This window comes from Aspergillus japonicus (genome assembly GCF_003184785.1).
Source record: "Aspergillus japonicus CBS 114.51 unplaced genomic scaffold BO86scaffold_27, whole genome shotgun sequence".
NCBI classification, from domain to species: Eukaryota; Fungi; Ascomycota; class Eurotiomycetes; order Eurotiales; family Aspergillaceae; genus Aspergillus; species Aspergillus japonicus.
In genome coordinates, this window is record NW_020291664.1 from 291356 (window position 1) to 316443 (window position 25088).

General features: G+C 55.8%; 14 protein-coding genes across 14 annotated transcripts; 7 read left to right on the plus strand and 7 right to left on the minus strand.

The window, feature by feature from the left end:
- Nucleotides 1–215: 215 nt before the first annotated feature.
- BO86DRAFT_389608 (uncharacterized protein) lies at nucleotides 216–1775 on the plus strand. Its single transcript, XM_025672180.1, has one exon. The coding sequence runs from the start codon at nucleotides 436–438 to the stop codon at nucleotides 1579–1581; it is 1146 nt and encodes a 381-aa protein (XP_025527289.1). The 5' UTR covers nucleotides 216–435; the 3' UTR covers nucleotides 1582–1775.
- A 34-nt stretch (nucleotides 1776–1809) lies between these two features.
- BO86DRAFT_389609 (uncharacterized protein) lies at nucleotides 1810–3045 on the minus strand. Its single transcript, XM_025672181.1, has 2 exons — nucleotides 2909–3045; nucleotides 1810–2842 (listed from the first exon to the last, which is right to left on the minus strand). The coding sequence occupies exons 1-2, from the start codon at nucleotides 2978–2980 to the stop codon at nucleotides 1904–1906; spliced, it is 1011 nt and encodes a 336-aa protein (XP_025527290.1). The 5' UTR covers nucleotides 2981–3045; the 3' UTR covers nucleotides 1810–1903.
- A 111-nt stretch (nucleotides 3046–3156) lies between these two features.
- Nucleotides 3157–4018, minus strand: BO86DRAFT_389610 (uncharacterized protein; the record flags this gene model as incomplete). The annotated part of the gene is made up of 1 exon (XM_025672182.1): nucleotides 3157–4018. Exon 1 carries the CDS (start codon nucleotides 3803–3805, stop codon nucleotides 3158–3160), a length of 648 nt encoding a protein of 215 aa, XP_025527291.1. The 5' UTR covers nucleotides 3806–4018.
- A 772-nt stretch (nucleotides 4019–4790) lies between these two features.
- On the minus strand, nucleotides 4791–6755 carry BO86DRAFT_448515 (FMN-dependent alpha-hydroxy acid dehydrogenase). The gene is made up of 5 exons (XM_025676653.1): nucleotides 6533–6755; nucleotides 6391–6449; nucleotides 5089–6325; nucleotides 4963–5036; nucleotides 4791–4906 (listed from the first exon to the last, which is right to left on the minus strand). Exons 1-5 carry the CDS (start codon nucleotides 6558–6560, stop codon nucleotides 4820–4822), a joined length of 1485 nt encoding a protein of 494 aa, XP_025527292.1. The 5' UTR covers nucleotides 6561–6755; the 3' UTR covers nucleotides 4791–4819.
- On the plus strand, nucleotides 6533–6786 carry BO86DRAFT_101232 (uncharacterized protein). The gene has a single exon (XM_025665854.1). The coding sequence runs from the start codon at nucleotides 6597–6599 to the stop codon at nucleotides 6753–6755; it is 159 nt and encodes a 52-aa protein (XP_025527293.1). The 5' UTR covers nucleotides 6533–6596; the 3' UTR covers nucleotides 6756–6786.
- Nucleotides 6787–7024: 238 nt separating this feature from the next.
- BO86DRAFT_363173 (uncharacterized protein) lies at nucleotides 7025–7956 on the plus strand (the record flags this gene model as incomplete). The annotated part of the gene is made up of 2 exons (XM_025669953.1): nucleotides 7025–7228; nucleotides 7287–7956. Exon 2 carries the CDS (start codon nucleotides 7510–7512, stop codon nucleotides 7954–7956), a length of 447 nt encoding a protein of 148 aa, XP_025527294.1. The 5' UTR covers nucleotides 7025–7228; nucleotides 7287–7509.
- An 855-nt stretch (nucleotides 7957–8811) lies between these two features.
- BO86DRAFT_363176 (NAD(P)-dependent alcohol dehydrogenase) lies at nucleotides 8812–10151 on the minus strand (the record flags this gene model as incomplete). The annotated part of the gene is made up of 2 exons (XM_025669954.1): nucleotides 10037–10151; nucleotides 8812–9951 (listed from the first exon to the last, which is right to left on the minus strand). The coding sequence occupies exons 1-2, from the start codon at nucleotides 10094–10096 to the stop codon at nucleotides 8812–8814; spliced, it is 1200 nt and encodes a 399-aa protein (XP_025527295.1). The 5' UTR covers nucleotides 10097–10151.
- Nucleotides 10152–10690: 539 nt separating this feature from the next.
- On the plus strand, nucleotides 10691–12365 carry BO86DRAFT_339755 (D-mandelate dehydrogenase-like dehydrogenase). The gene is made up of 7 exons (XM_025669028.1): nucleotides 10691–10935; nucleotides 11003–11101; nucleotides 11168–11282; nucleotides 11346–11462; nucleotides 11519–11601; nucleotides 11662–11943; nucleotides 11995–12365. The coding sequence occupies exons 1-7, from the start codon at nucleotides 10855–10857 to the stop codon at nucleotides 12211–12213; spliced, it is 996 nt and encodes a 331-aa protein (XP_025527296.1). The 5' UTR covers nucleotides 10691–10854; the 3' UTR covers nucleotides 12214–12365.
- On the minus strand, nucleotides 12336–13291 carry BO86DRAFT_363181 (2-oxo-4-hydroxy-4-carboxy-5-ureidoimidazoline decarboxylase). Its single transcript, XM_025669955.1, has 3 exons — nucleotides 12739–13291; nucleotides 12576–12675; nucleotides 12336–12522 (listed from the first exon to the last, which is right to left on the minus strand). Exons 1-3 carry the CDS (start codon nucleotides 13140–13142, stop codon nucleotides 12478–12480), a joined length of 549 nt encoding a protein of 182 aa, XP_025527297.1. The 5' UTR covers nucleotides 13143–13291; the 3' UTR covers nucleotides 12336–12477.
- A 546-nt stretch (nucleotides 13292–13837) lies between these two features.
- Nucleotides 13838–15384, plus strand: BO86DRAFT_389615 (SDR family oxidoreductase). Its single transcript, XM_025672183.1, has one exon. The coding sequence runs from the start codon at nucleotides 13873–13875 to the stop codon at nucleotides 15046–15048; it is 1176 nt and encodes a 391-aa protein (XP_025527298.1). The 5' UTR covers nucleotides 13838–13872; the 3' UTR covers nucleotides 15049–15384.
- Nucleotides 15385–15529: 145 nt separating this feature from the next.
- On the minus strand, nucleotides 15530–16961 carry BO86DRAFT_400097 (uncharacterized protein; the record flags this gene model as incomplete). The annotated part of the gene is made up of 3 exons (XM_025673684.1): nucleotides 15530–16161; nucleotides 16243–16822; nucleotides 16908–16961. The coding sequence occupies 3 exons, from the start codon at nucleotides 16959–16961 to the stop codon at nucleotides 15530–15532; spliced, it is 1266 nt and encodes a 421-aa protein (XP_025527299.1).
- A 799-nt stretch (nucleotides 16962–17760) lies between these two features.
- Nucleotides 17761–19121, plus strand: BO86DRAFT_456587 (homoserine dehydrogenase). The gene is made up of 2 exons (XM_025677173.1): nucleotides 17761–17834; nucleotides 17990–19121. The coding sequence occupies exons 1-2, from the start codon at nucleotides 17804–17806 to the stop codon at nucleotides 19066–19068; spliced, it is 1110 nt and encodes a 369-aa protein (XP_025527300.1). The 5' UTR covers nucleotides 17761–17803; the 3' UTR covers nucleotides 19069–19121.
- Nucleotides 19122–19601: 480 nt separating this feature from the next.
- BO86DRAFT_363191 (glycoside hydrolase family 28 protein) lies at nucleotides 19602–21148 on the minus strand (the record flags this gene model as incomplete). Its single annotated transcript, XM_025669956.1, has 4 exons — nucleotides 20675–21148; nucleotides 20191–20613; nucleotides 19983–20112; nucleotides 19602–19924 (listed from the first exon to the last, which is right to left on the minus strand). The coding sequence occupies exons 1-4, from the start codon at nucleotides 20939–20941 to the stop codon at nucleotides 19602–19604; spliced, it is 1143 nt and encodes a 380-aa protein (XP_025527301.1). The 5' UTR covers nucleotides 20942–21148.
- Nucleotides 21149–22916: 1768 nt separating this feature from the next.
- BO86DRAFT_410235 (DUF2434 domain-containing protein) lies at nucleotides 22917–25029 on the plus strand. Its single transcript, XM_025674486.1, has 2 exons — nucleotides 22917–23845; nucleotides 23912–25029. Exons 1-2 carry the CDS (start codon nucleotides 23289–23291, stop codon nucleotides 24897–24899), a joined length of 1545 nt encoding a protein of 514 aa, XP_025527302.1. The 5' UTR covers nucleotides 22917–23288; the 3' UTR covers nucleotides 24900–25029.
- Nucleotides 25030–25088: the final 59 nt, after the last annotated feature.

The window sequence follows — 25088 nt, forward strand, 5'->3', positions numbered from 1 at the left end:
AAAAGAGCATATACTGCAATATCCTCCTATTCAAGTCCCTGCCTGGATGAGACTTTGCTTACTGGTGGATCGATCCCGAGTGCAAAAGGGACTCTACCTGTGCTCCATCACTTGAATGGCGGAGCACGGAAAAGACCGCCTCACGTGATCCTCCGCGGACATTCACCCCACCGCCCGCAAAACTTTCCCTCCACCCCTCCATCCACGAGTAGACGACTTTGGAATCGAACCTTCCCAATCTCCAATCTACAATCTACAGCCTCCTCGGGTTCCTCCCTCTTCCACCCCCATCACCTTCCCGCAGAACAGAGGAGAGATCATCACCACCACTGCTCAAATCACTGCATCGCTCGCAAACACCATCGGCCAGCCATCGCCTCCGACCAACCCCGCCCAACAACCACAAGAACAAGCACCGCAGCATCCACAACAACAATGGCGCAAAAACTCCACCTCACCCTCACCACCACCCTAACCCTCCTCGACCAATTTCAAACCGCCATCGCGACGGCCACCACCACCACCACCACCGAAACCACCACCACCGAAACCACCACCACCGAAACCACCACCACCGAAACAATCACCACCAAAGACGCCCTCCCCCTCCTCTCCGCCTCCTCCCTGTCCCTCAAATCCCAAATCACGAAACTCTCGCTCGTCTCCATCACGGCCCCATTCACACCCACCGCCGCCGTCCCGATCCTCACCGCGCTCAACGAATCCGTCCTCCCCTCGCTCGTGACCGCCGCCCTCCTCATCACCGCGACGGACCACACGCAAGCCTTCCAGACCGAGGCGCACGCGCTCACCAAGCTCGCGCTGACGGAGCTGTCCGTGCTGTTGCACGAGGTGCAGGGCATCGCGACGAGGAGGGATGGCCCCACCGCAAACAAAAAGAAAGAGCTCGCGCAGCCGGACAAGGACGCCGTGACGCTGGCGGCGGCGCGGGCGTGGGAGTCGTGCGACGCGCTGGTGGATCTCGCGGCCAAGGGGGTGGTGGGGTTCGTGGTGCGGCGGGTGGAGCAGTGGCGGGATCTGGTGCGGGATGCCGTCGGGGAGATCGAGGAGTGGGATCCTGACGAGGAGGGGGATGAGTTCTTCGACGAGTTGTTGAGCGATGATGATGGTGATGCTGACACACAAAATAAAAAGGGGGAGGATGAGGAGGATGACGATGATGAGGAAGAGTCGAAGGCGCTGCATGCGCAGAAGAAATCTACGCTGCGCGTGCTGAAACCCATCGCGCAGGTGTATCCGGCGATCGTGACGCACCGCCTCAAAAGGACGGCGGATGCGGTGGCGGAGGTGCGTAGGTTGGAGGCGTTGATGGAGAATCTCCAGGTCATTCCGGAGCTGGTGGATGAGATTGCCGGGGCGCTGTATGAGGCCGACCCGGACAGGTCGGGCCGGTTCTTGGGGCAGACTAAGGACCGGGCTGTCAAGGCGTTAGAGGTGGTCAAATTGCCCTGGCAGCAGGGGACGACGGGCGAGGAGAAGGAAGACAAGTTCACTACTTGGGTGACCACGTGGTTGAAGGTCATGGATGAGCTGAGCAAGTCTGTCTTTGGCTCGGCGTGATTTGGGTGATCGAGAGGCCACTGCACCGTGACTCTGTTGGAGTGCATATACCTCCGTATGTTGAATATAGAATTTTCCATATATCCCCTGTCTACAGCCAGTTTCCGGTGTCTGGGATTAGTCCGTAGTGCAGTGCTAATCGAGGACCTTTGAGATGGAAACAAGGACAAGCACACAAAATGCATTAATAATTCACTAATCAACAAGATATTGTATCTGTTCAGTATATATAAATCCAAAAACACGACAGAATCCTCGCACAGCGTACCGAGTCCAAAAGCTAAACATATAGATAAAATCACAAGCATTAATCCACGTCGGTTTACTTCTTTCGAGGCCTGGGAGGCGGATTCCCCGGCGGCATCCCCCGCGGTATAAACTTGGGGCGAGTTCGGCTTGCTCGGGCTTGCTCAGCTGCCCCTGCAGAAGTAGACTCACCCTCGGGATAGAAAGCCCGGTAGGCCTGTATTAACTCCTCTTCATTGAAAGAGCTCGGCCCGGCGTCAGGTAAGCCGTAATAGGGATCCTTGTCCGCCTCCGGCGTCGAACGCAGGCCGCCGTCGTAGTGATGACGAGGGTCCACGTGCTCATACTCTGGGTTGACGCGTTCAGGGTACGGGCGAAAGTGCGGCGGCGGTGGCGGCGGCGGCGTAGGGTATCGGGGGGCATGGTTGACATAACCCGGCTGAGGGTGGCCATACCGTGGGTCACCCATATAAGAAAGGTCATACATGCGGTGCGAACTGGTGCTCATCGGTCGGAGGGGTGGCGTCGGATAGTGTGCGTTGTTGTTGAACTCGTGGAACTCCTGGTAATGAGGAGCGTAGCCGGGACCTGACATCTGGCGCGGTCGAGGAGAACTCGGATGGAGGTAAGCCTTCTTTTGGTAATCCGGGTCGCGCTCGAGGAATTTCTCCATGGTGCTGTTGATTTTGGCCCGTCCACCGGGACCCATGTTCTTGTCCAGCTCGGCCAGGTACCCGGAGTTGCCCCCAGAGCTGCCCGAGCTACCACTGCCAAGTGGCCGAGATTTGGTGACTGAAGCGTGACCGCCATTCCGCTTGGCAGGTTTTCTCGACGAGGCTATGTTATTGTGATTGCTCGAGGATGCAGGAAAGTTCCTGTTGGCATATGCCGCGCCCTTCTCTGCGCTGCTGCCGCCACTGGCGTGACCCCATCGTGCCGAATTGCCATGCGGACTGAGAGAACGGGGGTTGGGAGAATTCGGCCTATGCTGTGGAAAGGCATACTGACCCAGAGGCTTTGAGGCCCGGAAACATCATGTTAGGCTTTGCTTCGTTGATCGAGTGAGGACTGATACACTTACGGGACCGTATGGGTGCATCTGCGCCATGACCTGTCTTTGCAGCTTGTTGATCCAAGCTTTCATAAGTTGCATCTTTTCGTCCTTTCTCTTGGATGCCCCCCGTCGCTCGGTTATCAAAGTGATCGGGTCAGTGTGCATACACGGTGCCTTGATGGTCTGACATTGGAGGCAGCCTTCTTCATGGATTGTGCACTCTTTCCTCAGGTTCTGCTCACACGTAAACAAAGACCCACGGTCAGCCAACCCTACTCAATTCCTTATTTTGTGATAGGACGAGAAGACATAACACCACTGGAGTGGACTCACCTTGCAACGGTCACAAGCAATGGGGGTGCGGGTTTTCCGCATCTCCATGTACTTCTGGCGGATCGCCTCAGAATGGTCGGCCTCTGCTTCATACTTCCTGCGTCTTTTGATCTTTCTTTTCTCCTGGTATTGTGGTCCGCTAGCCTCCCCCGCATAGGATGTCTCTCTGTTCACGGCATTTTCGCCTTCATCCTCGCCCTCTTGGGGCTCCTCGTACTCCTCATCCGCCTCCACGGGGGGCCGATTCTCCTTGTCACCGTCGCTCTCGTCGCCATTCTCTGATGATGGCGATGTCTCCCGCTCATCGTCCGCGTCGACCGCCGAATCACGGTCCTCCTCCCGGTCCGGCTGTCTGTCAGTGATGCCTGCATCATCGACTTCGGGCGGCGGCGTCAGGGGGACCGTCTTCTGGCGGTTGCCGCTGACCTCGCGCAGGGCGTTAACCAGACGAGTCTCGACCCCATCGTGCCGGTCATCGCTGTCCTGGTCGGAGTGGCTGTCACTGTCGGAGTGGACACTGACGTCGCTGTCCTCGTAGTCCTCATCGCTGAGCCCCGCTTGGCTTGAGGATCTTTTCTTCGCTTCCGACATAAGTGTTGTCAGTTTTGGGGAGCTTGGCGGTAGTTCTCAGTTTGCTCTTCGTCAGGGGGGTAGTATCTGTCGGGGCTTTTCTGGTAATGCAGAAGTTATGAGGAACATGTCGGTAGCCTGGGGGGGTGTGCACCTTAAATGAGCTGAGACTTTCCGCCATCCAAAGCTGATCATGGCAATGGCATTGTGGGTAGCGGTAGACAAAGAGAACAAAGAACCGTGGTTATTCACATTGTGAGTACAAGCAAAGAAAAACAAAGCCCTCTTGTGCGACAATGGCAGTTGGACGTCTGCAAACACAGTGGCCGGAGTTTGCACCTCGAAGACATTGTTATTATTTCTTGCACAGGTAGTCTTATGAAAGAAGAGGATTGGGACCTGTTGCTAGGTTGTTTGCGATGTCAGACGATGGTAGAACTCCCAGAGTCGGAAAGTGTTGGGGACCAGTATCCCCATATACGCAGTAGGGCAAGTCGTGTCTCGAAGGGGACATTGACTGCGAGCGTGGCAGCTTCCGAAGTTGATGATGATGATGTGATCCCAGGAGCAATGCAAGAACGTGAAATCACACTGGTTAGACAGAGACTGGTTGTCCGATGGGCAGGAGTAGGAGATTGGTGCAAAAGGGAACGACTGCGACTTTCGCCCTCGCGCGGACAAAGGAAGCGGAGTCACGCCGTCTCAACCAGTCCAGCACAACCACGAAATCTGCACATGGACAAAGCATTTGTATATGTCATTGTGCGTATAACAATATCGGTGTTAGATACAATTGTTCACTAGGTCGAACGGGAACAATGCAATAAGGAATATTACAATACGCTTTGTTTATGAACTGTTTCAAGATAGACAGAACAAAAGCACACAGATTGGTGATTACCACCAGCTAACCTGGATTCTACGTTTTGGACCGTCGTTCATCTGATGAATACCTCAAGTGGGTCACGATGAGCGATTACAGAATAGATCATAGAAACCCAAGGCTGAGAAGTCACGCTGCATTATATGATATGTCTACAACTTGGCACGGAACACATTTCGTACACTGTCGAGTCCTGAGGGACCATCGTAGATTTGCTGCTCAACAATCCGGGTGTTGATCTATTTTGAATCGTGAGTTAGAAGAATGCGGCGACAGGGAAAGCAGAAGAACTCACATGCTGGGGGCCCAGGTCTTCGACCCTTTCGACACCGAGTAAGCGCATGCAAGTTTTGGTCTCGTCGGACAGAACTAGGATCGATGGTTAGTACGGACGTAAGCAAGCATCAATAGAGTATCTTACTTTGCAATGTACGCTTCACACCCTCAACGCCACCGGCACCCAGACCCCAGAGTGCCGGACGGCCAACTCCAACTCCTCTCGCACCCAGACAGAGAGCCTTGACAACATCTGTGCCACGGCGGATACCGCCGTCAACCCAGACTTCCAGCCTATCAAACACTTCAGGGCAGTATTTGCGGATCTCCAATAATGTGTGCACCGCCGGAGGCGCAGTATCCAACGCGCGACCGCCGTGGTTCGACAGAATGATACCCTTAACTTGTGGGGTGTGAAGGGAGGCAATGTAAGCGTCCTCATGCGTCTGCAGACCCTTGAGAATGATGGGCAAATCGGTCTGCGTTGCCAACCACGGCAGAGTCTCCTTCCACGTCAACGAAGGGTCGGTGCCAGCGAAGAGCTGCCGGCCCACGCCGCCTAATTGGGCCGACTCGCCCGAGGACTTCTTGTCGGCGGCCATCGCGGCGCTGGCAACCGGTGCCGACGCCCCAACAGCATTCCCGCGTTCGTCGTCTTCGCGCTTCCCGGGAACCGGAGCGTCCAGGGTGAGAACGATGAATTTGAAGGCCTTGAGCTTCTTGATGCGCGCCAGCATCGCCTCGCTCTTTTTGCGATCCACCTGCACGTAGAGCTGCCATCCGAACACCTGGTCCGGCGCTGCGTCTTGCACAATCTGCTCCGGAGTCATCGATGCATTGTTGGAGACGATCTGCATCGCTCCAAAGCTGCGACACGCTTCTGCGATACCTGCCTCGCCCGCGGGATGGCCCAAGCGAGCCATGGCGGCCGGGGAGACATAGATCGGCATTCCCAGGTTGTGGCCCAATAGCTTCGTATCCAGGTCACACTTGGTGCAATCCACAAATACGCGGGGTCGCAGCAGGATGGACCGGTAGACTTCTGTGTTAAAGTGTTTGGTGACCTTGTCGTCCGAGGCGGAATAGTAATAGGCCCAGGCCTTCTTGCTGATGTTCTTGGTGGCGACTTGTTCGAAATCGTCCATGTTCAGCAAGGACTCCATTGATGGCGACCCTTCTGTCTCTGCGGCTGCAGGTGCCGGCTCTGCTTGTACTTTGGGTAGTGTGTCTGCATTGACGGTCCCAAGGAAGTTTTCGGGCTTGAGGTTCTCCTCCAGAAGTCCTGGGGGGTGGATCGGGTCGTATTCTTCCGTTGCATCTTTGCCTGCGAGCTTGAGAATGATCTTGGCACCGCCAGGATGATCAGATAGAAAGTTGGTGACCTTTCACACATGAAGTCAATTTTTGAACCATGGGCCATGACTAGGATAATTGGGGCTGCTCATACATCGTAAACCTTTCCGTAAAGAATCACCCAGCAGCTTTCTGCGGTATTGTGTTTGGCGACTAAAGGGATGTTAGCCTTCATTGAACCATATCTCAAGTGAAGCACGATTGCGTCTATTATGATGAGTTGCTATGCAACATACCTTCCGCCGCATCGAACACCTTGCTCATCTTGACGGATCGCAAAGCTCAGCTATCCGATTGAGAATGAGACACAATGAAAAGAGAAGAATGCGGAGAGAGAAAGAGAGGAGGAGGCAGAAGAAGAGGAGAAGTGAGGAGAAAAAGCAGCGTAGCCAAGGAGTGAAAGTCGGACCGGCATGCAGTCGCAGGCCAAGCAATGCAATGTCCAGACCCCCATTTTAGTAACCGAGCAGGAAGCTGATCGGCTTATTGAAGACCGATAGCAGCGGGGGCTGATAAGCGTTCAAAAGATGGGGGAGGCGGTGGCTCTCCAGGCTCCCCGACCGAGTTGGGCAATCTCGATAGCCGACGGGTTCTGACGTTGGGGATTAGAGAAGGGAGAACTGTCATTGGTGGAGAAACCCTGTACGCTGATATCATCGCTTCCCGCTCCCTTCAAGGTCAACTTTGTTACTGCGGGCAGGCCTTCCTCTAACTTACACAACTCCATCCACGAATCGTCAAGGCTACCTTACCGATGTAATTAGTCAAGAATCTCCATACCAGCTTGAGCTGTGCTCTGAACCTGTGTGGCATCCCAACAATCGCTAGAAAATCTCCAAGCCGTGTTGCTGAAGTTGCTGAAGATGCTGAAGATGGTCTGATGCAATATCGCGTCTTCCAAACTAAGCCACTTCCAGCTGCAGCTGGTCCACGTGAGCGGCAACAAGAGAAAAAGAAACTCGGCGGTCAACCAGCTGACACTCCTTCCAGTTCACAAGAAGATGCGCTCAGAATCCCCTTGAAAAAAGTCGGTCTGCCACCAACAAGAGACGACCCTGCCGTCGGGAAGCTGTTGCTGGCTCTATCCACTCTTACCCGCGCGTCACCCTGCTCTGCTCCATCGAACAACCACATCAGACACCTGTATGACGCGTCGAAATGTTTGAGGTGCGTCAAATGGAACCGACATGGGCCTTTTAATTCTGGTCCCACGATGACATGTCGCCGGTCGCATGCTGATTCCAATGACTACGCACAGCGTCGCGCGGCAGATCGCTACCGCCTGCGAATGCACCGGGCCCGCACGGTGGCACTCACCTCCGATGAGATCGTGGAAGTCCGCGCCGCCCAGCGCACCTTCGAAGGCGCCTACGTCCGCACCGCTCTCTCACAGTTCTCCTTCGCCCTCGTCGTCCTGAAGATCTTCACCAGCGAGTTTTACAGCACGGGCGCGTTGTTCGCCATCTACGGCACCGGCGTGCTCATGATCGGCCTCTACCGCCGCCAGCAGGGTAACAAGCAGTTCTTTTCGGAGCTCGGGGAGGATGGGATCAACCGGCACAAATTTCGGACCAGTGGGAATGCGGTCTTGATCCTTACGGCCCTGAGTATCGGGGCGTATGCTACACTGATCGGGCTTACGTTGAGGCTGGACCATTAGCAGGATCTTCGGTCGATCGATGCGACTGTAGTAGAAGGAACATGCTCATGGCTACGAGAGGTTTCCCAGGGGTTTTCCGGAGTTTTCCTTGGGTGACCAGCGCTGCGGACTGGTCAATAGCGCATAAGATAACCACTCAGTTGCTGCGACAGGTAGAACGTAAGGGCTTGGCAAATCAGTATTGGAAGGCTGAAGTCTGGTGCTTATTACGTCTAAGATCTATGCTGGACTGTCACCACTGGCATTTGATGAGGAGAGCACGGGACAACATACCCGAAGTGTGTTGTTCTGGGTAGATCTTCGATGGGATTGCTTGTTGCGAAACGTCACACGACTGTGCACAGCCCATGGGGGCTTATGATCTGAGACAGTCCACTCGTCATGCCAACGCATCCTCGTCCCTCCTATCCTTGACACATTAATGGCACAGATCCCTCTTTTCGAGGCAGGGGAAAGATTGCCGGAACTAGGATTTGAACCCAGATTCCCTATGGCGGCAAACCCAGCCGCGTATAGCTAAGGACTTGATGGTGTGCTGCATGTTCCTCATGCTTCAGGCACCAAGGAAGGCCTCAACACGGTTACGGGCGTGTCACCTGCCTGCTCATCTCTATTCGTTGTACTGTACTTTGATGGTATTGAGCCCTAGTGGTCTGGGCATATGATTTGGACAAGCTCAGAATTCATCGACAGCTATCATAATCTCTATCCTTTTCATGCAACCATCCACACCACCATGCATCGTAACACCATAATCGCTCGCATCATCATAATTTTTCATCTCCCACCATCTCTCGGGTATAATCATAATATAAAATACAACAAATCAAACTCAAAGCACCACAACATGCCCGCTCAGCTCTCAATAACGACCTTAACGACGGGCCTACCCTCTTCGTCGACACCCTTACCCGCCAGCGAGAAGGCACGATCCCCATCCGCAAGCTTGACCCGGTGAGTCACAACCTTCTGCTCCACGGTATCAAACTTCCCGCTGGCCATCAGCGCGATAGCAGCGGGGTACGCGTAGCCGTCGTACCGGAAGACACCGATGATATCGACCTCGCGCAGCGCGGCCGCGCCCACCGGCAGGGTCTGGATGGGGTTACCCATTCCGATCTGCACCAGCACCGCCCCAGAAGCCGCAGCATAGATGCCCGCCTGCACGCAGGCCGGCACGCCGGTGCAGTCATACACACGCGCAAATCCCGACGTGGCACCGTCGGCCTCCTTCAGCGCGGCGGCCACGCGCTGCGCATTCTGCAGGGCATACGTCGTCTGCTCCGCGTGCGGCGCGTCCTTGGGGGGCGGCGGGTTGGCGGGATCGGCCTTGGGGATCAGGGCGGTCTTGAGGCCCAGACCCAGCGACTCGGCGATGGCCAGCCGCGAGGCATCGATATCGGCCACCAGGATGGAGGAGAAGTTCTCGGAGACCGCCAGCGCGGCGGCCAGCAGGAGGCCGATGGCGCCGGCGCCGAAGATCAGCGCGGGGGTCGGCTCGCCGGCGGACTGCGCGAGGGCGACCTCGTCGCGCGTCGGGGGCCGCGACCGCCGGATCGCGTGCAGGCACACGGCGAGGGGCTCGACCAGCGCGCCCCCGGCGTAGGAGACGCTGTCGGGCAGCTTGTGGCACAGATCCGCCGGGTGGTTGGTCAGCTCCATCAGCGTGCCGTCCAGATGTGGGAAGACCTTGGCGCTGCTGCGGAACTGCATGTTGAGGCAGATGTTGTAACGGCCCTGGCGGCAGAGCGCGCATTGGCGGCAGGGCAGCCCGACCTCCATCGCGACGCGGTCGCCGACCTGGTGGCTGGTCACCTCGGGCCCGATCGCCGTCACCACGCCGGAGGACTCGTGGCCCAGGCACATGGGCGCCCGCACGACGAAGTCGCCATTGCGCCCGTGGGTGTAGTAGTGGAGGTCGGAGCCGCAGAGGCCGGTGGCGCGCACGGCGACTTGGACTTCGTTGCCTTGGGGTGGGGAGAGCGGTCGGGATTCCTGCGGTGGTGGTTAGCTGCGGTGTTTCTGGGTGGTGCGTGTTTTGATGGCAAATGCGGGGTTGGATATAGTTGGCAGCACTTACTAGACGAAGGTCTTTGGCGCCGTGGAGGACGAGTGCTGTGGTGGTCGTAGGGGTAGCCATAATGAGCTCAGTCAGAGACTTGTGTGAGGAACGAGAGAGTGTCTCTAGACTGAAATGGGAGGAGGGGAGGAGCAGCCATGCTTTAATTTGACTCAAGTGGAGAGATGAGGGGATTGGGAACTGAAGCGGTCTCCGTACCCGGCGTGGGGTCATTCCGGACTTTTCTCCGCGTCGGGTTTTGAACCCGTCTCTTCAATAGCCGACGTATTATCCGCGGAGTGAGCATGTATAGTACGGTATTAGTATTTTTGGATACACTGATAACATACACGACAGTCCAGCATGAACAGGTGGAACAGGTGAAGCGTAGCTACTTCAGCAGAGCACATCCTCGCTACAGGCAAACTACTCAGAGTTTCAAGTGAGGAGATCAATTGAAGTATTCTGTCGGACAAAGGACGGACTGCCTTTGTCCCGAGTATAATACAGTTCGGCTCCAGTATTGTAACTCGCAGGTAATACACAACGCAACCCCCACGCGATTGCTGGAGGAGCAAGACAACCAAAACAGCCAGTCGCGGGAACTTGATTGAAGAGGAAGGAAACAGGCAAAGCTCAGTGCGATGGGGTCATTGCGAGATAGATAATGAATAATCACATGTGGCTCTTGAGCTCAGTAGTTAAGTTAACTTTCTAATCTTGCATTTCTCCTCCTTTCCTTCCTCCTTCTCTTCTCCTCAATCCTCAATCGCATCTCGCACTTTTCCCGCCAACATTTACCCCGCGCACACCCTTCTCTCCCCTCCAACTCTGACATCATGCCCGCCGCATTGTTGATCGGTGCAATCACCCATTCCCGCAAGGAATGGGAGGATTTGTCCTCCATTCTAACCCTCAAGGTGAGATATTTGTGCAATTCATAGAACGAGCCTATTCGCAGCCCTCGGATCTAATGCATCGATCCAGGAATTCCCCGAGGGCACCCGCGACGACTTCATCCGCAACTGCAAGGAGGGCCAATACGACGATGTGGTCGCGATCTACCGCTCGAATACCTCCACCAAGGTACGATCTTCCCCCGATTTTGCCCATGCCCATGAAGCAAGCCAACAGTCTAATGGTCGCGGGTAGTTCACCGGCCCCTTCAACGCAGAGCTGCTCTCCGCCCTCCCCAAGTCCCTCAAATACATCTGCCACAACGGGGCAGGCTACGATAACGTCGATGTTAAGGGATGCACAGAGAAAGGTAATCTCTAACTCGTTCGCACGGTATTTGCTGGTAGGCATCGATGCTAAAGAGTGGACTCAGGAATTGCCGTCTCGAGCACCCCCGTCGCGGTCAACAACGCGACAGCCGATGTGGGTATCTTCCTGATGATCGGCGCGCTGCGCCAGGCTTATATTCCGATTTCGTCGCTGCGCGAGGGTATGTCATTCTGCCCGAGGAGGGTGTGTGCTTGATGCAGATACTAAGTCGAGTAGGTAAATTCCTAGGACAAACGGGACTTGGCCGTGATCCGCAGGGTAAGGTTCTGGGCATTCTGGGCATGGGAGGCATCGGTCGTGTAAGTTGCTGTCGTTTCCGGGAAGATGATACGAATTGGACTGCTGATGTGGGAGTATAGGAAATGGCCAACCGTGCAAGAGCCTTCGGCATGAAGATCCAATACCACAACCGGTCACGGCTATCGCCGGAACTCGAGGGAGACGCGACGTATGTCTCCTTCGATGAGTTGCTGGCCACCTCCGATGTTTTGAGTCTGAACCTGGCGCTCAATGCGTCGACCCGTCACATCATCGGGGAGAAGGAGTTCCAGAAGATGAAGGACGGGATTGTCATTGTGAACACGGCCCGTGGAGCCTTGATTGACGAGAAGGCCTTGGTTGCTGCGCTCGAATCCGGCAAGGTAAGATACCACCTCGGAAAGGAAGATTGGGTTGCGTGCTGATGATCACAGGTTCTGTCTGCCGGTCTGGATGTCTACGAGAATGAGCCTGAGATTGAGCCAGGCTTGGTTAGCAACCCTAAGGTGATGCTGTTGCCGCACATTGGTACCATGACGTACGAGACGCAGCGGGAGATGGAACTTTTGGTGTTGAATAACCTGCGGTCGGCGGTCGAGAAGGGTGAGATGATCACTTTGGTGCCGGAGCAGAAGGAGGCGTTCGGGAAATAGAATGCCACGGTTGAGTTGATGGACTAGAATCATCCAGATTGTTGGTGGGGCCTCCTGGGCACCAGCGTGTATATAGATCTACAGAGAGCCTGCCGTCCCCATTGCTGTTGTAAGTCTTTGAACGACCCAATACATTCCCACAGCCACGACTTCGCATTATCCTAGTGCAGTGGTAATAGACTTAGGTATCTCAAATTGAGAGATTGATCGGTAGCGGATACTGCAAGTTGCATTCCATCCAGGTTGAACAAAAATAAGAAAAGGCTACTCCAACTTCCGCGCGCGATCTTTCGCAATATCACACATAGCCTGCAACATTCAATTAGCATCCCTCCATCACAACATCACTCACAACAACCTACCTGAATAGTCTCCTCAACCTCCAGCTCCGCATCGCCCCTCTCAATCCTCTCCCGCATCTCCACCATAATCACATCCCGATCCCTCCCATTAACAAAGGTCCTAAACCTCTCAATTAGCCCTCTCAAACTCCAGCAAACCCAAGCCACGCAGAAAAGAACCTACACAAACCGCAACCCCGGGAACTTCTCCTCGTACTCCGCATTCAAGCCCCGCAGTCGCTCCGCCTGCTCCTCCGCCCCGGTGTTCAGCTGCGCTTGCTCCTTCTTGCTGAGCTCGCTCAGATGCTCCGTCGGGCCGGCCTTGGGCCGTCCCAGCCGGGGATGCGAGCCCAGGATCCCGTAGAGGATCTCGCGGTCCTTGGACGAGTCGGCCGCGGACAGGGCCGCCATGCGGCCGCCGACGGCGTCGATGAGTCTCGCGTAGCTGTCGAAGGTCTGGTGGGCGAGGACGGGCGCCATGAGGGTGTGCAGTTCGGGCGACGGCTCGAAGAGCGTGTCCAGCACTTGGAATTGGCGGTCCTGCGGCTCGGACGTCAGGGTTGCTAGGGCGGGGAGGGAGGTGGACATGGTGAGTGTGTGTGGAGGGGCGGGGATGGGACTGGTTAGGGGTATGAGGGTGTGGAGTGAGTAGAGTTGGTGTCTGATTCTAGTAATGGGAAGGCATCCAGATGAAATAAGATGCTGATATACTCGTCCGGCCGCGCGGTGGTGGTCCCCACGTCGGCCGTCTCCGAGCGGGTCTAGCCGAGATCGCGGCGATAGTGAATGATGGTCTTATGTAGGAGGTTGAGTAAGTTACGTCTTTGGCTTGGCTTGGGCTGAGTGAGGGGGTGTAGAACTCATGTTGTACTTTGCGAAACACGACCTCCACTTTTGAGGTCATCGTCCCGTTTACAAAGTTGCTGAAATACAGCTTTTACATTCATAACTGCTCTCTATGGATTCAATGTTTACATGGCAGTCTGTATAGCTGTTTGTCCGGTTTGTCCTCTCGTTGTCCACAAAAAACTTATATTGCGCTGGGTCTCGTGATTCTCTCGCCCTCTCTCAATCGTGCAGTGCAATCAGGATGTTTAGAGAACTCCCATGATCTACTGCCATTGTTTGTACTGTCCAAGCGACATTGTCAACCGGGCAAGAAAAGAGGGACCTTCTTTATCAGTGACCGATAAGCGAGCTCGCTCACGTGACCGACCGGACAGCTGCGGGGAATGCGTCGTCCGGGGAAAATGCGACAGACTGACGGAGCTTGTCCATGTCAACACGCGGAGGTCGACGACCTCCTCCTGCATCCTCGATGGATCTCTACGCCTCCCCTCCGAAATCCTCGACCAACCCCATCTCCCCCTCCGCCGCCACCACCCCAGGAACCCGAGAGCCAAAGCTCCAACTCCCCTCGACCACCGACCCGCCCGGACCGCAGAACCCCCCGCGACCGCTCGTATGGCTCATCTTCGGCGCGACGGGCCACATGGGCCGCTCCCTCGTGAAGACGGCCCTCAGCCGCGATGACCTGGTCGCCGCCGTCGGGCGCACCTTCGAGAACAGCCCCGAGGCCATGCGCGACCTCGAGGCCGAGCACGAGAACTGCCTCGGCCTGCTGTGCGACGTGCGCGCCCGCGAGACGGTGAAGCAGGTGATCCAGCGCACCATCGCGCGCTTCGGCCGCATCGACATCATCGCCAACTGCGCCGGGTACGGGGTGATCGGCGCCTGCGAGGACCAGGACGAGTACGACATCCGCGACCAGTTCGAGACCAACTTCACGGGCACCCTGAACATCATCCAGCTCTCGCTGCCGCACTTCCGCGAGCGGCGGGCCGGCCGCTACCTCATCTTCAGTTCGACATCGGGCGCGCTGGGCGTCCCCGGGCTGGGGCCCTACTGCGCGTCCAAGTACGCGGTCGAGGGGCTGATGGAGAGCATGCTGTACGAGGTGGACCATTTCAACGTCAAGACCACGCTGGTCGAGCCGGGGCATATGCGGCGGGATGACACTGGGGATTTGGTCTCGGATCATATGCATCGGGGTTTGTTTGGTGGCAGCGGTGGGATGGGCACCAATGAGCATAATCTGGCGTCCCCGCTGCCGTTGTACGGGCATTTCCTGGTCAAGCCGCCGAGCGAGCCGTACAATGTCTCCACGTCGCCGGCGGCCCATGCCAAAAGGATGCTCATGTGGTTGGGGGATAAGCAGCCGGCGAGTGCGGTCAAGGCGGCGCATCTGGTCTGGCAGCTCGGGCATTGCTCGTACCCGCCCTTGAGGCTGATCTTGGGGACGTATGCGGTGGAGAGTATCAGGGATCGGCTCAAGTGTATCATCGAGGAGATTGAGGATTGGAAGTATTTGAGTTTTCCTTCCGCTTCGGCTGCGGCCGGTGAGCAGCAACAACAAACACAACCTGGGGTGGCGACATCGGGATGGAATGGCAGTGGTAATGGACAGGAGAACGAGGATGCAGATATGAGGTGATGGCGGGCCACATAACTCAATATCTCTTTTCACTGAAGGTCGCACCAAATTACGCCTCTGGCTCAACCCCAGCTTCGACAGATCGCATTTCGACAAGGAAATCTGTTACTGCGCAATCGATATAGGGAGGATGCTTCAAAGAGCATGCTCCGTCATACTTGGGGCGATTGGATGCGGCCTCTCCGACATTTTGTATGGGGCCCAATTTGCAGGTTTGGCTATAGTCCAACCAGTACGACCTGTTGGCTCTTCAGGATTTCGGATCCCATAGTCCCTTATCTCTGACGAGGAAACCGAACAGCTGTCTTACGACACGAGATCCACTGTTTGTGCTAGGATCATCATCGAGATGGATTACATTTCATAGACTACTATACACACAAGCCAAATGATATTACATCACATACGTCGCTGACACTGCACAGAACCCTAGCCTGATGTAGAAGATACGCTAATCATATATATAAAGCCCGTCCAGCACCTATTCCTTCACGAAAAGGTAATCGCCATGATAGACTGGAGTGAGGTGCGAGTCACCCACGCCGAACATCGGCACATGCCAATCAAGCCGTCGGTCGAGTTCTTCCTCCGAACCAAAGCTGTGTTCGTTGGCCTTCCGCCATTCCTCCCTACACCTTCCCCGGTGGCTCACCTGAGCTTCTCCAACCAAGACTGACCGTTCGATGAGCGGATGCCGAATGAGAACCGGACACCGGCCTTTGAAGGCGCCAACTCCCTTCCACGCCCCGCTCTTGGTTAAAACTCTTTCACGCATCAGTGCAACCGTATGCGGAACATGCTCAACATCCAGATGAAACACGAACCCGTCCTTGCTTGCCGCAAATCCCACCGACAGCTCTGCCGCGACTCGAAAGATCTCCACCATGTCACGGCACCGCTGGTCGATGGCTTCGCTGTTGTCCGCAAGATCCCGCAGAAGCACGCGAAACGCCTCACACTTCTCCAGCATGTTCTCCGCAAGGCTCTGACAGGCCGCCTCTAAGCTCTCGCTGGCCGCGAACGCCACCCGCCAATCATCCGATCCTCCATGATAGTCCGCCTGTAGGAGATGCGTTAGACTCTGTCGCCATTCGTGGGCCTTGGCTGGATTCACTACCATCATCGACAACCATTGGTCAGCATGACTCCACCAGATACGCTTCATTGGACCTCGAATCAACTACACGCACTCACCCCTCATAAGCATCTCATACAGAACCTTAAGCTCCCGGCCAAACGACCAAGATGAACTACCAGCGTCACCGTCACCAACCGCCCCCGACGGCGTGACATAGAAGAACGGATTCGAGATGACCTCCTCAAAGCACTGCTTTACCAGCACCGTCTCCAGCAGCTTGTTCAAAAACCGCTCATAGGAGCCCGCGCTGAGCAGTTTGTTGATGGAGGGCCAGTCCTCACACCGACAGAAAGACCCCAGATGCTGGAGGATGGCGCGCTTCTTCAACGGCGCTAACTGCACGATCTCCTCGGGGCTACACGAGTACCGTTCCCGGAACCGGTGGATCTGGGCGTACAATCTCGTCAGATGGGTCTGGAGCAGCTCGGCGGTGACGACGAAGGCCCCGTCCTCGAGGCGGTAGCCGAATGGAACCGTCCAGAGGAGACTCTGGTTCTCTTTTCGGTGGTGGCGGGGGAGGGGGGTCCCTTTGCCCCCGTTGATGGCGCGCCAGGGTCGGGTCACGAAGGGGATGCTGCGGGGGGGGACTTCTTGTGGGGGGATTGTGCGTTCTCGCGGTGGGGAGGTCCGTCGTTTCTGGGTGGTTGTCAGTAAGGTTGGTGAGGGAGGTACTGGTGGCGTTTTGTGTCTCTACAAAGAGTGGAAAGTGGTGTGAGCTTACCTTCGCGGGTGGTGTTTCTGCCCTTTGCTTTGTTGTGCTGGCTTCCTGGGTCATTCCTGGGAACAATCTGTTTGGTACAGCGGCTGAAGTATACTTCTATGGCGATGAGGACAAGGGGAGTAAGAATAATGCTCAGCGATGGGTATAGACCTTGACAGTGGTCTTCATGGGCAAATGAAAGCATAAGTACAGCTCGAGTCCTTTAACTTCCGCTTCCGCTTGATACATTGCTTTATGGCTACAAACATTGGAAAGTAGGATCACACAATGCGATGCTTCAGAAATGCCCGTACAGGCTTGCTTGCAGGTAATGTATGATCAAAGATAAACCGGCTCGTCAGGTAGAGGGCTGATCATGCTTCTCTTTGTTGTTTGTGTCATGACAAAGTATGGCGCCCCCCCCCCCGCGGTGGAACAAGATACACCCAGAATAGCAGCGTCCACAAAGAGATCCTGCGGTCTAAGATGAACTGGAGCCTTGCTTTCACAGGCTTTGTTGTCTAATGCGTGGCTCGTGCTGGTTACTTTGAGTCTGCCAAGCGCATTGAAATATATTGTGCTGATGCGGACATTGACCCCGACAGTCCAGTTCTGCATCCCCTAAGATGTTTCCAACCTAGAATGGAAGTAATGCGACGTGAATCTGAGAGCAAGTGTCCCTCATAGTAGTGCTATACAGACTTTCTCATGAATATAAGACATCACAATGTTACTGCTGGATTCTGCTACAGATCAATTGCCAAGCCAGATGGCGTGCGCCGATATAGGACGATGAGTCAGCGCTGCCCCGCAGCGGCTTTGCAGAGGAGCTCCTTCGGTCTTCTCCTCTTCTCCTCTTCCCCTCTTCCTGCTGCTTCAGGATATCAACCAGAAACTGACCAATTGATCATCTCATCATGCCTGCTCCTATCTATCTCGGTGTTATTGGTAAGTACCCTCGAAAACAAACCACACGTTCTCCATAGGTGACGACAATTGCATTTTGTGTTCCCTGCTCCTCCCCCTTCCCCACCAACACGGCCACCCCTCCCCCTCACCACAAGCAAAAGCCCACCCATACTGACATGCTCATCTGCAACCAGGCGTCGGAGGCGTAGGAACCTCCTTCCTTAGCCAGCTGGCCCGTCTGCCCAACGCCCCGCAACTGATCCTCCTCGCGCGGTCGACGCAGACCCTCCTCTCCCCGACGCCCTCCTACACGCCCGCCATCCCCGCGGCGGACTGGAAGACCGCCTCTGCGGAGCCGCAACTCACCAAGTCCGGGGCGCTGACGCCCGACGAGATCGCGGCGTACCTGTCCTCAGCGCCCGGGCGCTCCATCCTGGTGGACAACACGAGCGACCCGGCGCTGGCGTCAGCGTACCCGACGTTCCTGCGCCAGGGGATCTCGATCGTGACGCCGAACAAGAAGGGCTTCTCGTCGGACCTGGCGCTGTGGAAGGCGATCTTCGCGGCGGCGGCCGAGGGCAAGGCGCTCGTGTACCACGAGAGCACGGTGGGCGCGGGGCTGCCGGTGATCTCGACGCTGCGGGACCTGGTCGCCACGGGCGACGAGGTCACGCGCATCGAGGGCGTCTTCTCCGGCACGCTGTCCTTCCTCTTCAACACGTTCGCGCCGGTGGGATCGTCCAGCTCCGCCAAGTGGAGCGAGGTCGTCGCCCAGGCCAAGGAGCTGGGCTACACCGAGCCCGATCCCCGCGATGACCTGAACGGCATGGACGTCGCGCGCAAGCTGACCATCCTCGCCCGCATTGCCGGCTTGGAGGTCCAGAGCCCCGACTCCTTCCCCATCGAGTCGCTCATCCCCAAGGAGCTGGCTGATGTGCCCTCCACCGCCGAGGGCATTGCCGAGTTCATGAAGCGGCTGCCCGAGTTCGATGGCCAGATGACCGCCATCAAGGAGGCGGCCGAGAAGGAGGGCAAGGTCGTGCGCTTCGTCGGGAGCGTCGACGTCGGCGCCAAGAAGGTGCGCGTCGGCCTGGAGAAGTTCGACAAGGACAGCGCCATCGCCGGCCTCAAGGGCAGCGACAACATCATCAGCTTCTACACCAAGCGGTACGGCGCTAACCCCTTGATCGTGCAGGGTGCCGGCGCCGGCGGTGATGTCACTGCCATGGGTGTGTCGGCGGACCTGATCAAGGTCATTCAGCGGTTGCAGTAGATTTGCGGTTGGGTCTAGATAAAAGTTTAAGGATAGTGGAATACTATGACGATGATGTATGCTTGGCTCAAAGAGTAAGCGAGATGGGCGTGAAGAGTAAGCGCCATGTGTGTAGATATGCTGGACTGATTTTTGGGCCAAGACCCCGGTTTGATTCAGTGCGCTTGGGTGGCTCTACATGATATGTGTAAAGTGACGGGTGTTCCAAGACTTACCGAACAGTCGTCGCAGCTCAACAGACAGTCGCCGTCAATTCGCAAGCCACCTTCCCTTCCGCACTAAAAGTCCCCCACGCACCGATCGAAGCTGGCTCCTCATGTTCCACGTCCTACTTCGTCAATGATCATCCCTCAGTATCCTGCCACGAGAGAATTACTCAAAACAGACAGCGACAGAATCTTCGACTCCCCAGCTGAGATCCAATTTCCCGGAAATATCGCTCTGCTACACTATATACACGACCCCATCCAGCCCATCCACTCATCCACCCCATCTACCAGACCCCCCACCAAGCACACACATGCCCAGCAAGACTAACAACTAATCCCACTCGGCACATTCGTGCACGACGAGCTGGTCTTCCCGCCCGAGACACTCACATCCGTCCACGTCCAGTCGGAGCAACTGCCCGAGCCGCACACGATGTAGATATCGGTGCCCGTGCTCTCGACGGTGCCCTGGACGTCATCGAGGACGAAATCCGTGATCGGGACGCCGGTGGTGGCCGCCTCCGAGGTGTCGTCGTAGTTCTGCTCCACGATGATCCCGTACTCGGTGATCTCGGAGAGGGTGATCTCCTTGTAGGTGACCTCGGAGACGGAGCCGGTGTCGCCGTAGATGGTTTTGATGCGGACGCCTGAGGTTATTAGCTTACGCGGACGTGTGCTTCTAAACTGTAAAGGGGGAGGACGTACCGTTCTGCGAGTTTTTGATCTCCGAGTTGTAGAAGGTCACGTTCTTGACGGTGTTGTCGCTGCGGCCGCCGACGGAGCCAATCGATAACCCGTGGCCGCCGGAGCAGACGCCGCCGGAGAAGTAGATGTTCTGTACACCACAGGCCGCGGGGTTAGCTGTTTTTGATCTCCTTGGGAGGGAGGGTAGAGAGGGGTAGTTCGGACGTACCTCGCCTGAGTTGATCGCAACGCAGTCGTCCTGGTTGTACACGTTCGCGCCGGTGATGGTGATGTACGTGCTGTCGCCGATGTCGAACCCGTCCGTGTTCGCGGCACCGTCATCGTCGCCATCGGTGTTGTCGATGGTAATGTCCTCCAGCGTCAGGTAGTTGGAGTTGTCCACGCTGAACACCTGGACCGGGGAGTTCTGGATGTAGATGCCGCTGATGACCGAGTCGGTCAGGTCGTGAGCGTAGAAGAACTTGGGCTTGGTCTTGCCCCCGTTCGAGCCCTCGTCGTCCCACCAGCGGCTGCCGTCGCCGTTGAGGTATGCCCCGCTAGCCCCAGTCACGGTGATGTCCGTGCCAGAGACGGAGACCAGAGGGCCGGACCATTCTTCGTAGCCGAAGGTGGTCTCGCCTTCGAAGATGACCTATTCATTTGTGTTTTCGGTCAGTGTATGGGGGATTGGGAGAATCGAGGAAAATGCGTACGTGAGTTCCCTCGTTCAAGTCCGTGAGGTCCAAGGTCGTGCCGGATGGGACGGCCACGCTGGAGAGGATGATGGTCGAGCAGGAGGTCTTCGACTTGCTCGCAGATGAAGCACCGTTGGAGCCCGAGAACGTGCAGGTTGTCGCACGTTTCTCGAGATCGCCCACCTTGGGAGCTGCAGTGATTGCAGGGGGCTCAGGGGCCGGGTTGGCGCCGACGGTGATGGCCCCGAGGGCCAGCGAGAAGAGAACTGCCGAGTTGACGAGCATTGTAAGAAGAAGCAACGTGAGTGACAAGAAAAACCAAGCTTTCGACTGCCCGTCCTTAGTCGACTTGGCTTTTCTTGGACAGAAGGCTTGGGTCGGCCTTAAATACTGCTAGGGAGCGATGGATATAGATCCTATCTCTGGGCGTGAAATTCCGTGGTGGGATTATTGTTTAGATTGCACCCCATGAACCGCGGGTTTCAGCATGATATGCCGGCGCTAAGACACGATCCCTGCCAGGCTGTGAGGTTCGTCTATGCCTCTGTGATTTGACGATATCCATGCCAAATGGTGGATAAATCATCGCTGGCCGTCGGAATTGCGGACAGAGCTCGTCTCGAGGAGAATGAGATTGTTGACGAAGATACTTCCTGCGGCACTCGCATTCGCGATTGGCTGCAGCGGTACTAGCAGGTCGGAGACGGCTCGGACTGATGACGATTCCACCACCCAAAGTAATGACATCCAGGGGCTTGTGGCTTAATCCGGTGTTCGGCAGCCCTGCCGCTAGAGTGACTCGGTGCAAGATGAGGAGGTTGGCAGGGCAGCTTGCAGCTCGCTTGGATGTATTCGTCACGGCATGATGGTAGGCCTTTCATGTAATGGCAAGGCGCCATGGACTCGGTCGGTGTATTAATTGGTGGAATGAAACCATCTCGATGTTGTCCTTGCCCATCGCTCCTGGTCAATTACTCTGCCAGTCTCCGTCCAGTCGAGCCCCGGATGGCCAGCCCATGCAATGCGAACGAAGCATTCCCTTCAATGAGGGCCCCTTTCCTGGACCGAGCCTGCAGCTGAGCATAGCGCACAGACACCACGTGAGCAATAAGCTTCGTCATGCGGAGGCATTTCTGCAGCATAAGCAATCAATCCCCGGGTTTGGCTAGCACTTTGACAGCCGGCTGGAGTGGGGCTTGCAATTAGCCTGGAATGCAATGCCCACAACAGTGCATGCAATGCAGCTTGCGTGCTGTCCGGGGATAGTTTTATTTCTTCCCGACAGTGCTGCAATCTACTTTAAACAGCCGGACAAATTCCATCCGTCACATCTCTTTCAAGATTGGCTGGTTGATGCCTCAAGGCCAGGCAATCCAGCCACCAAGCCTGATCGTGCTAGATCCGCAGGAGGGTAGATGTGGAAGGCACGAGGTTGCTACTTCTCGCACAAACAATTACTTCACATTACTCAACTTGCCAAATGTTGAACAAAAATGACCGAGTGGAGGATAGCAAAAATGGCAACTTCACAAAATAGACAACTACCCATTATACTAGGTACAACAAGCGAAAGACAACAAGGATGGGCCAACTCTTGGCAGACCATGCCAAGCTTCCCAGTTGTGGGTCTCGGAGTTTGCTCGCGAATATGTTAGCAAAAGTGGCTAGGTGTGGTTGGGCTATAGGCCAGGCAAGGTTTTGGCTCGGTAACCAGCAAGCCGGGTGGTGCAACGGGGGTGATGACGGGTTGTGGTGCCGCCGGCCTGCGTTCGAACCGTGGAGAGGGCGAACCTTAGCTTGACGCAAGCAGATAAAAGGCAGAGTAACCCTCCACCCACTGGGATGATGAACTGGTATGAAAATCCCGAGGGCAGGTTAGTTAGAGTGAGGGGTTTTCGTGAGCGCTGGTGGGCAGTATGCCTTAAACGTAGAATCTATTCGTAGCGGGCTGCTTCCTGACAGTTGTGAGCTTTTTGTGGTTTTTTATGGTAGGTAGTCCTTGTGATTTGCCTGATGCTTAGCCTGCAATTCACTCCTTCGCCTTTCATTTTTGATTATCATATCCATGATGTCTTGAGATGTACTCGACATGAGTAGATTTGAGTATCTATGGTGGAGCTCTTTGATTCCCTCTGCAGACCCGAATGGGGTGTGGTTGATGCGCCCGTGGTGGAGACCGGTCGCATCTACTCCAGGCGCGGCCAGTGCCTTTGCCTCCACCCCAATGTTATCCCATCAGGTATTGAATCTCTCTCCTCCAGTACACTTGAGTAAGCGAAGAAGTTATCACTCTTTCAACTCGACCATGGAACACTATAAGACCTCTGGATCCTCGCTCGACGGATCATGACCCGAACCCAAAAGCCAGGATCCAGATTCTGATTGGGTTGCTGGGTCCTCGGCGCATCATCGACTCGTCCCTGGATGCGACCTTGTCGCTGATGTCCCGCCGTCATGGCTCCGTCGCGTCCCGAGCAGCTGTAGCTCACTCTTCTATCTGGTCTCCTCAAAGCCCCTCGATCACTCGATTGTTATGATGGTGATCGGCCTAACTCCCTGCTCGGGAAACTGCATGTCTCCAAGCCGATCGCCTTCTCACCCGGGGCAGACCCCATCTTGAACCGACCACACCATGACGCTGCTGTACGTTCGCGCTGTCGTGCCTTTCGAGGCCGGTGCCAACTCCACCGATGTGCTCATCAATGAGGTTCATTTCAATCGTACCGCCCTCGACATTTACCACTACAAGCTCTACAGCAACGGGACGCTCTCCAATGGCACGGATTGCTATCTTGCATTCAACCAATTCAAGCCCCATATGCAGACGGAGAACGGGACGGTCATTAAAGGAGTCTCATGCTATGCGCCCGTTCGGGATATAGGTTCCCATGCAGCAGCAGGCCTGGCCTTTGCATTGATGTTTTCCATCTCCATCTTCTTCACTTTACTTAATTTGCGCAAACACGGGCGACGATACTTGCCGCATGATCGACGGTGGAGACTCCTGGGTCGCCGAGCCAAATGGATCTGGATGCTCGTGCTTGCCGGCTGCGGAGCGATCAGTTGCTTCATGAGCATCGACGTGGATCGGGACTATGTGGTGAACAGTCCCTTGGTTCTGCAGAGTGTCTTCTATACCATTCTCACCCCTGTGATGATGGCGGTTGTGTGGGAGGCTGTTCGGCACTGGTAAGCATGATCTTCGTCTCTAAACCTACCGATCCCGGACCTTTCCTGACTCAAAGCAACATCAAGGGGCTCGTGGCAGGAACGACAGATCATCGATCGAGACCCTTACGCATTCAGCAAGTCCAGCACCCGCCGAGGCCAAGAATTCGTGCTCCCCATGATATTCTACGGTCTAGCCCTCGCGAACTTCTTCCTGACCGTTCCGCGCTCCTGGGGGCCGATCGAGATGCAACGGAGTTTAGAGCAAGAGATGGCCGATGCGAAACCTGCCGCAACGGACATCCGATGGCGCATTGCCAGCTTCCTAGCCATGGGTGGTGTTCTTGTTATCTGCTATAGCCTGGAGCACAGTCTATACCGCTATCGCATCCGCCCTACGAGTACCTGGGGCCAGCTTATGTTCTATCTCAATGCCGCACCCTCCCAATTCCTCGTGGCTCTCGTGTTACTGGGATTCAAAGTCGGATATGCGATTGCATCCGCGTACGATTGGACAGTGTCACCGCTGAGGTATGGTGTCAGCGGCGGTTGGATTTACGGGCTGGGTTATACGCCCCCACTCCTCCTGATTGTTTTGTTCAACATCTGTGGTCACTGTGAGTTGAACGACGACCAGGCCATAATCGCTCGTCGCGGTGACCTCGATAACGCCCTGGCAGATGACATGGGCGTTGGCCAGAGGAAACCCAGTTGGTGGACAAAGGGCCGTTCCTTTGTTCGGGAGATTAGGAGACAGTCAACGCAGAAAGACACGGACGAGATGGACCGGTATGTTGAGATGGGCATCATCAACCCAGAGGAGCAGCAGCAGCAGCAGCAGCAGCAACCGGGAGAAGACCCCTTCGCCAAACCAAAGCCAGAAACTCAGATCAGCCCCCGCACTGCCAGTCAAGGCAGCGAAGCAACAAGTATGACCGCAGTGGACAGCGGTTCGGAGGTGGCTCATCGTCATATGGAATATGTGACAGAGTCAGGGAACCTGTCGCGGTGCTCGTCGGACGACCCGGCTGCGGTACATCCTCCACAGAGAGCCAGGGACATGATTGATGGGTAGGCAGGTGGGTGTGTGGACATTATTGTGGAGCAGCCTGTCATGCAGAATACGATAGGAAATTTGGCTGTATTGTAGCGACTCTGCGTGATACTCTTCTTTGACTGAATCACATATGAAGTACTTTATGGCCCAAGAAACTTGAAAGCCATTGCTTGAATAATGTTCAGATTCAATCCCTTATCTTCGGAT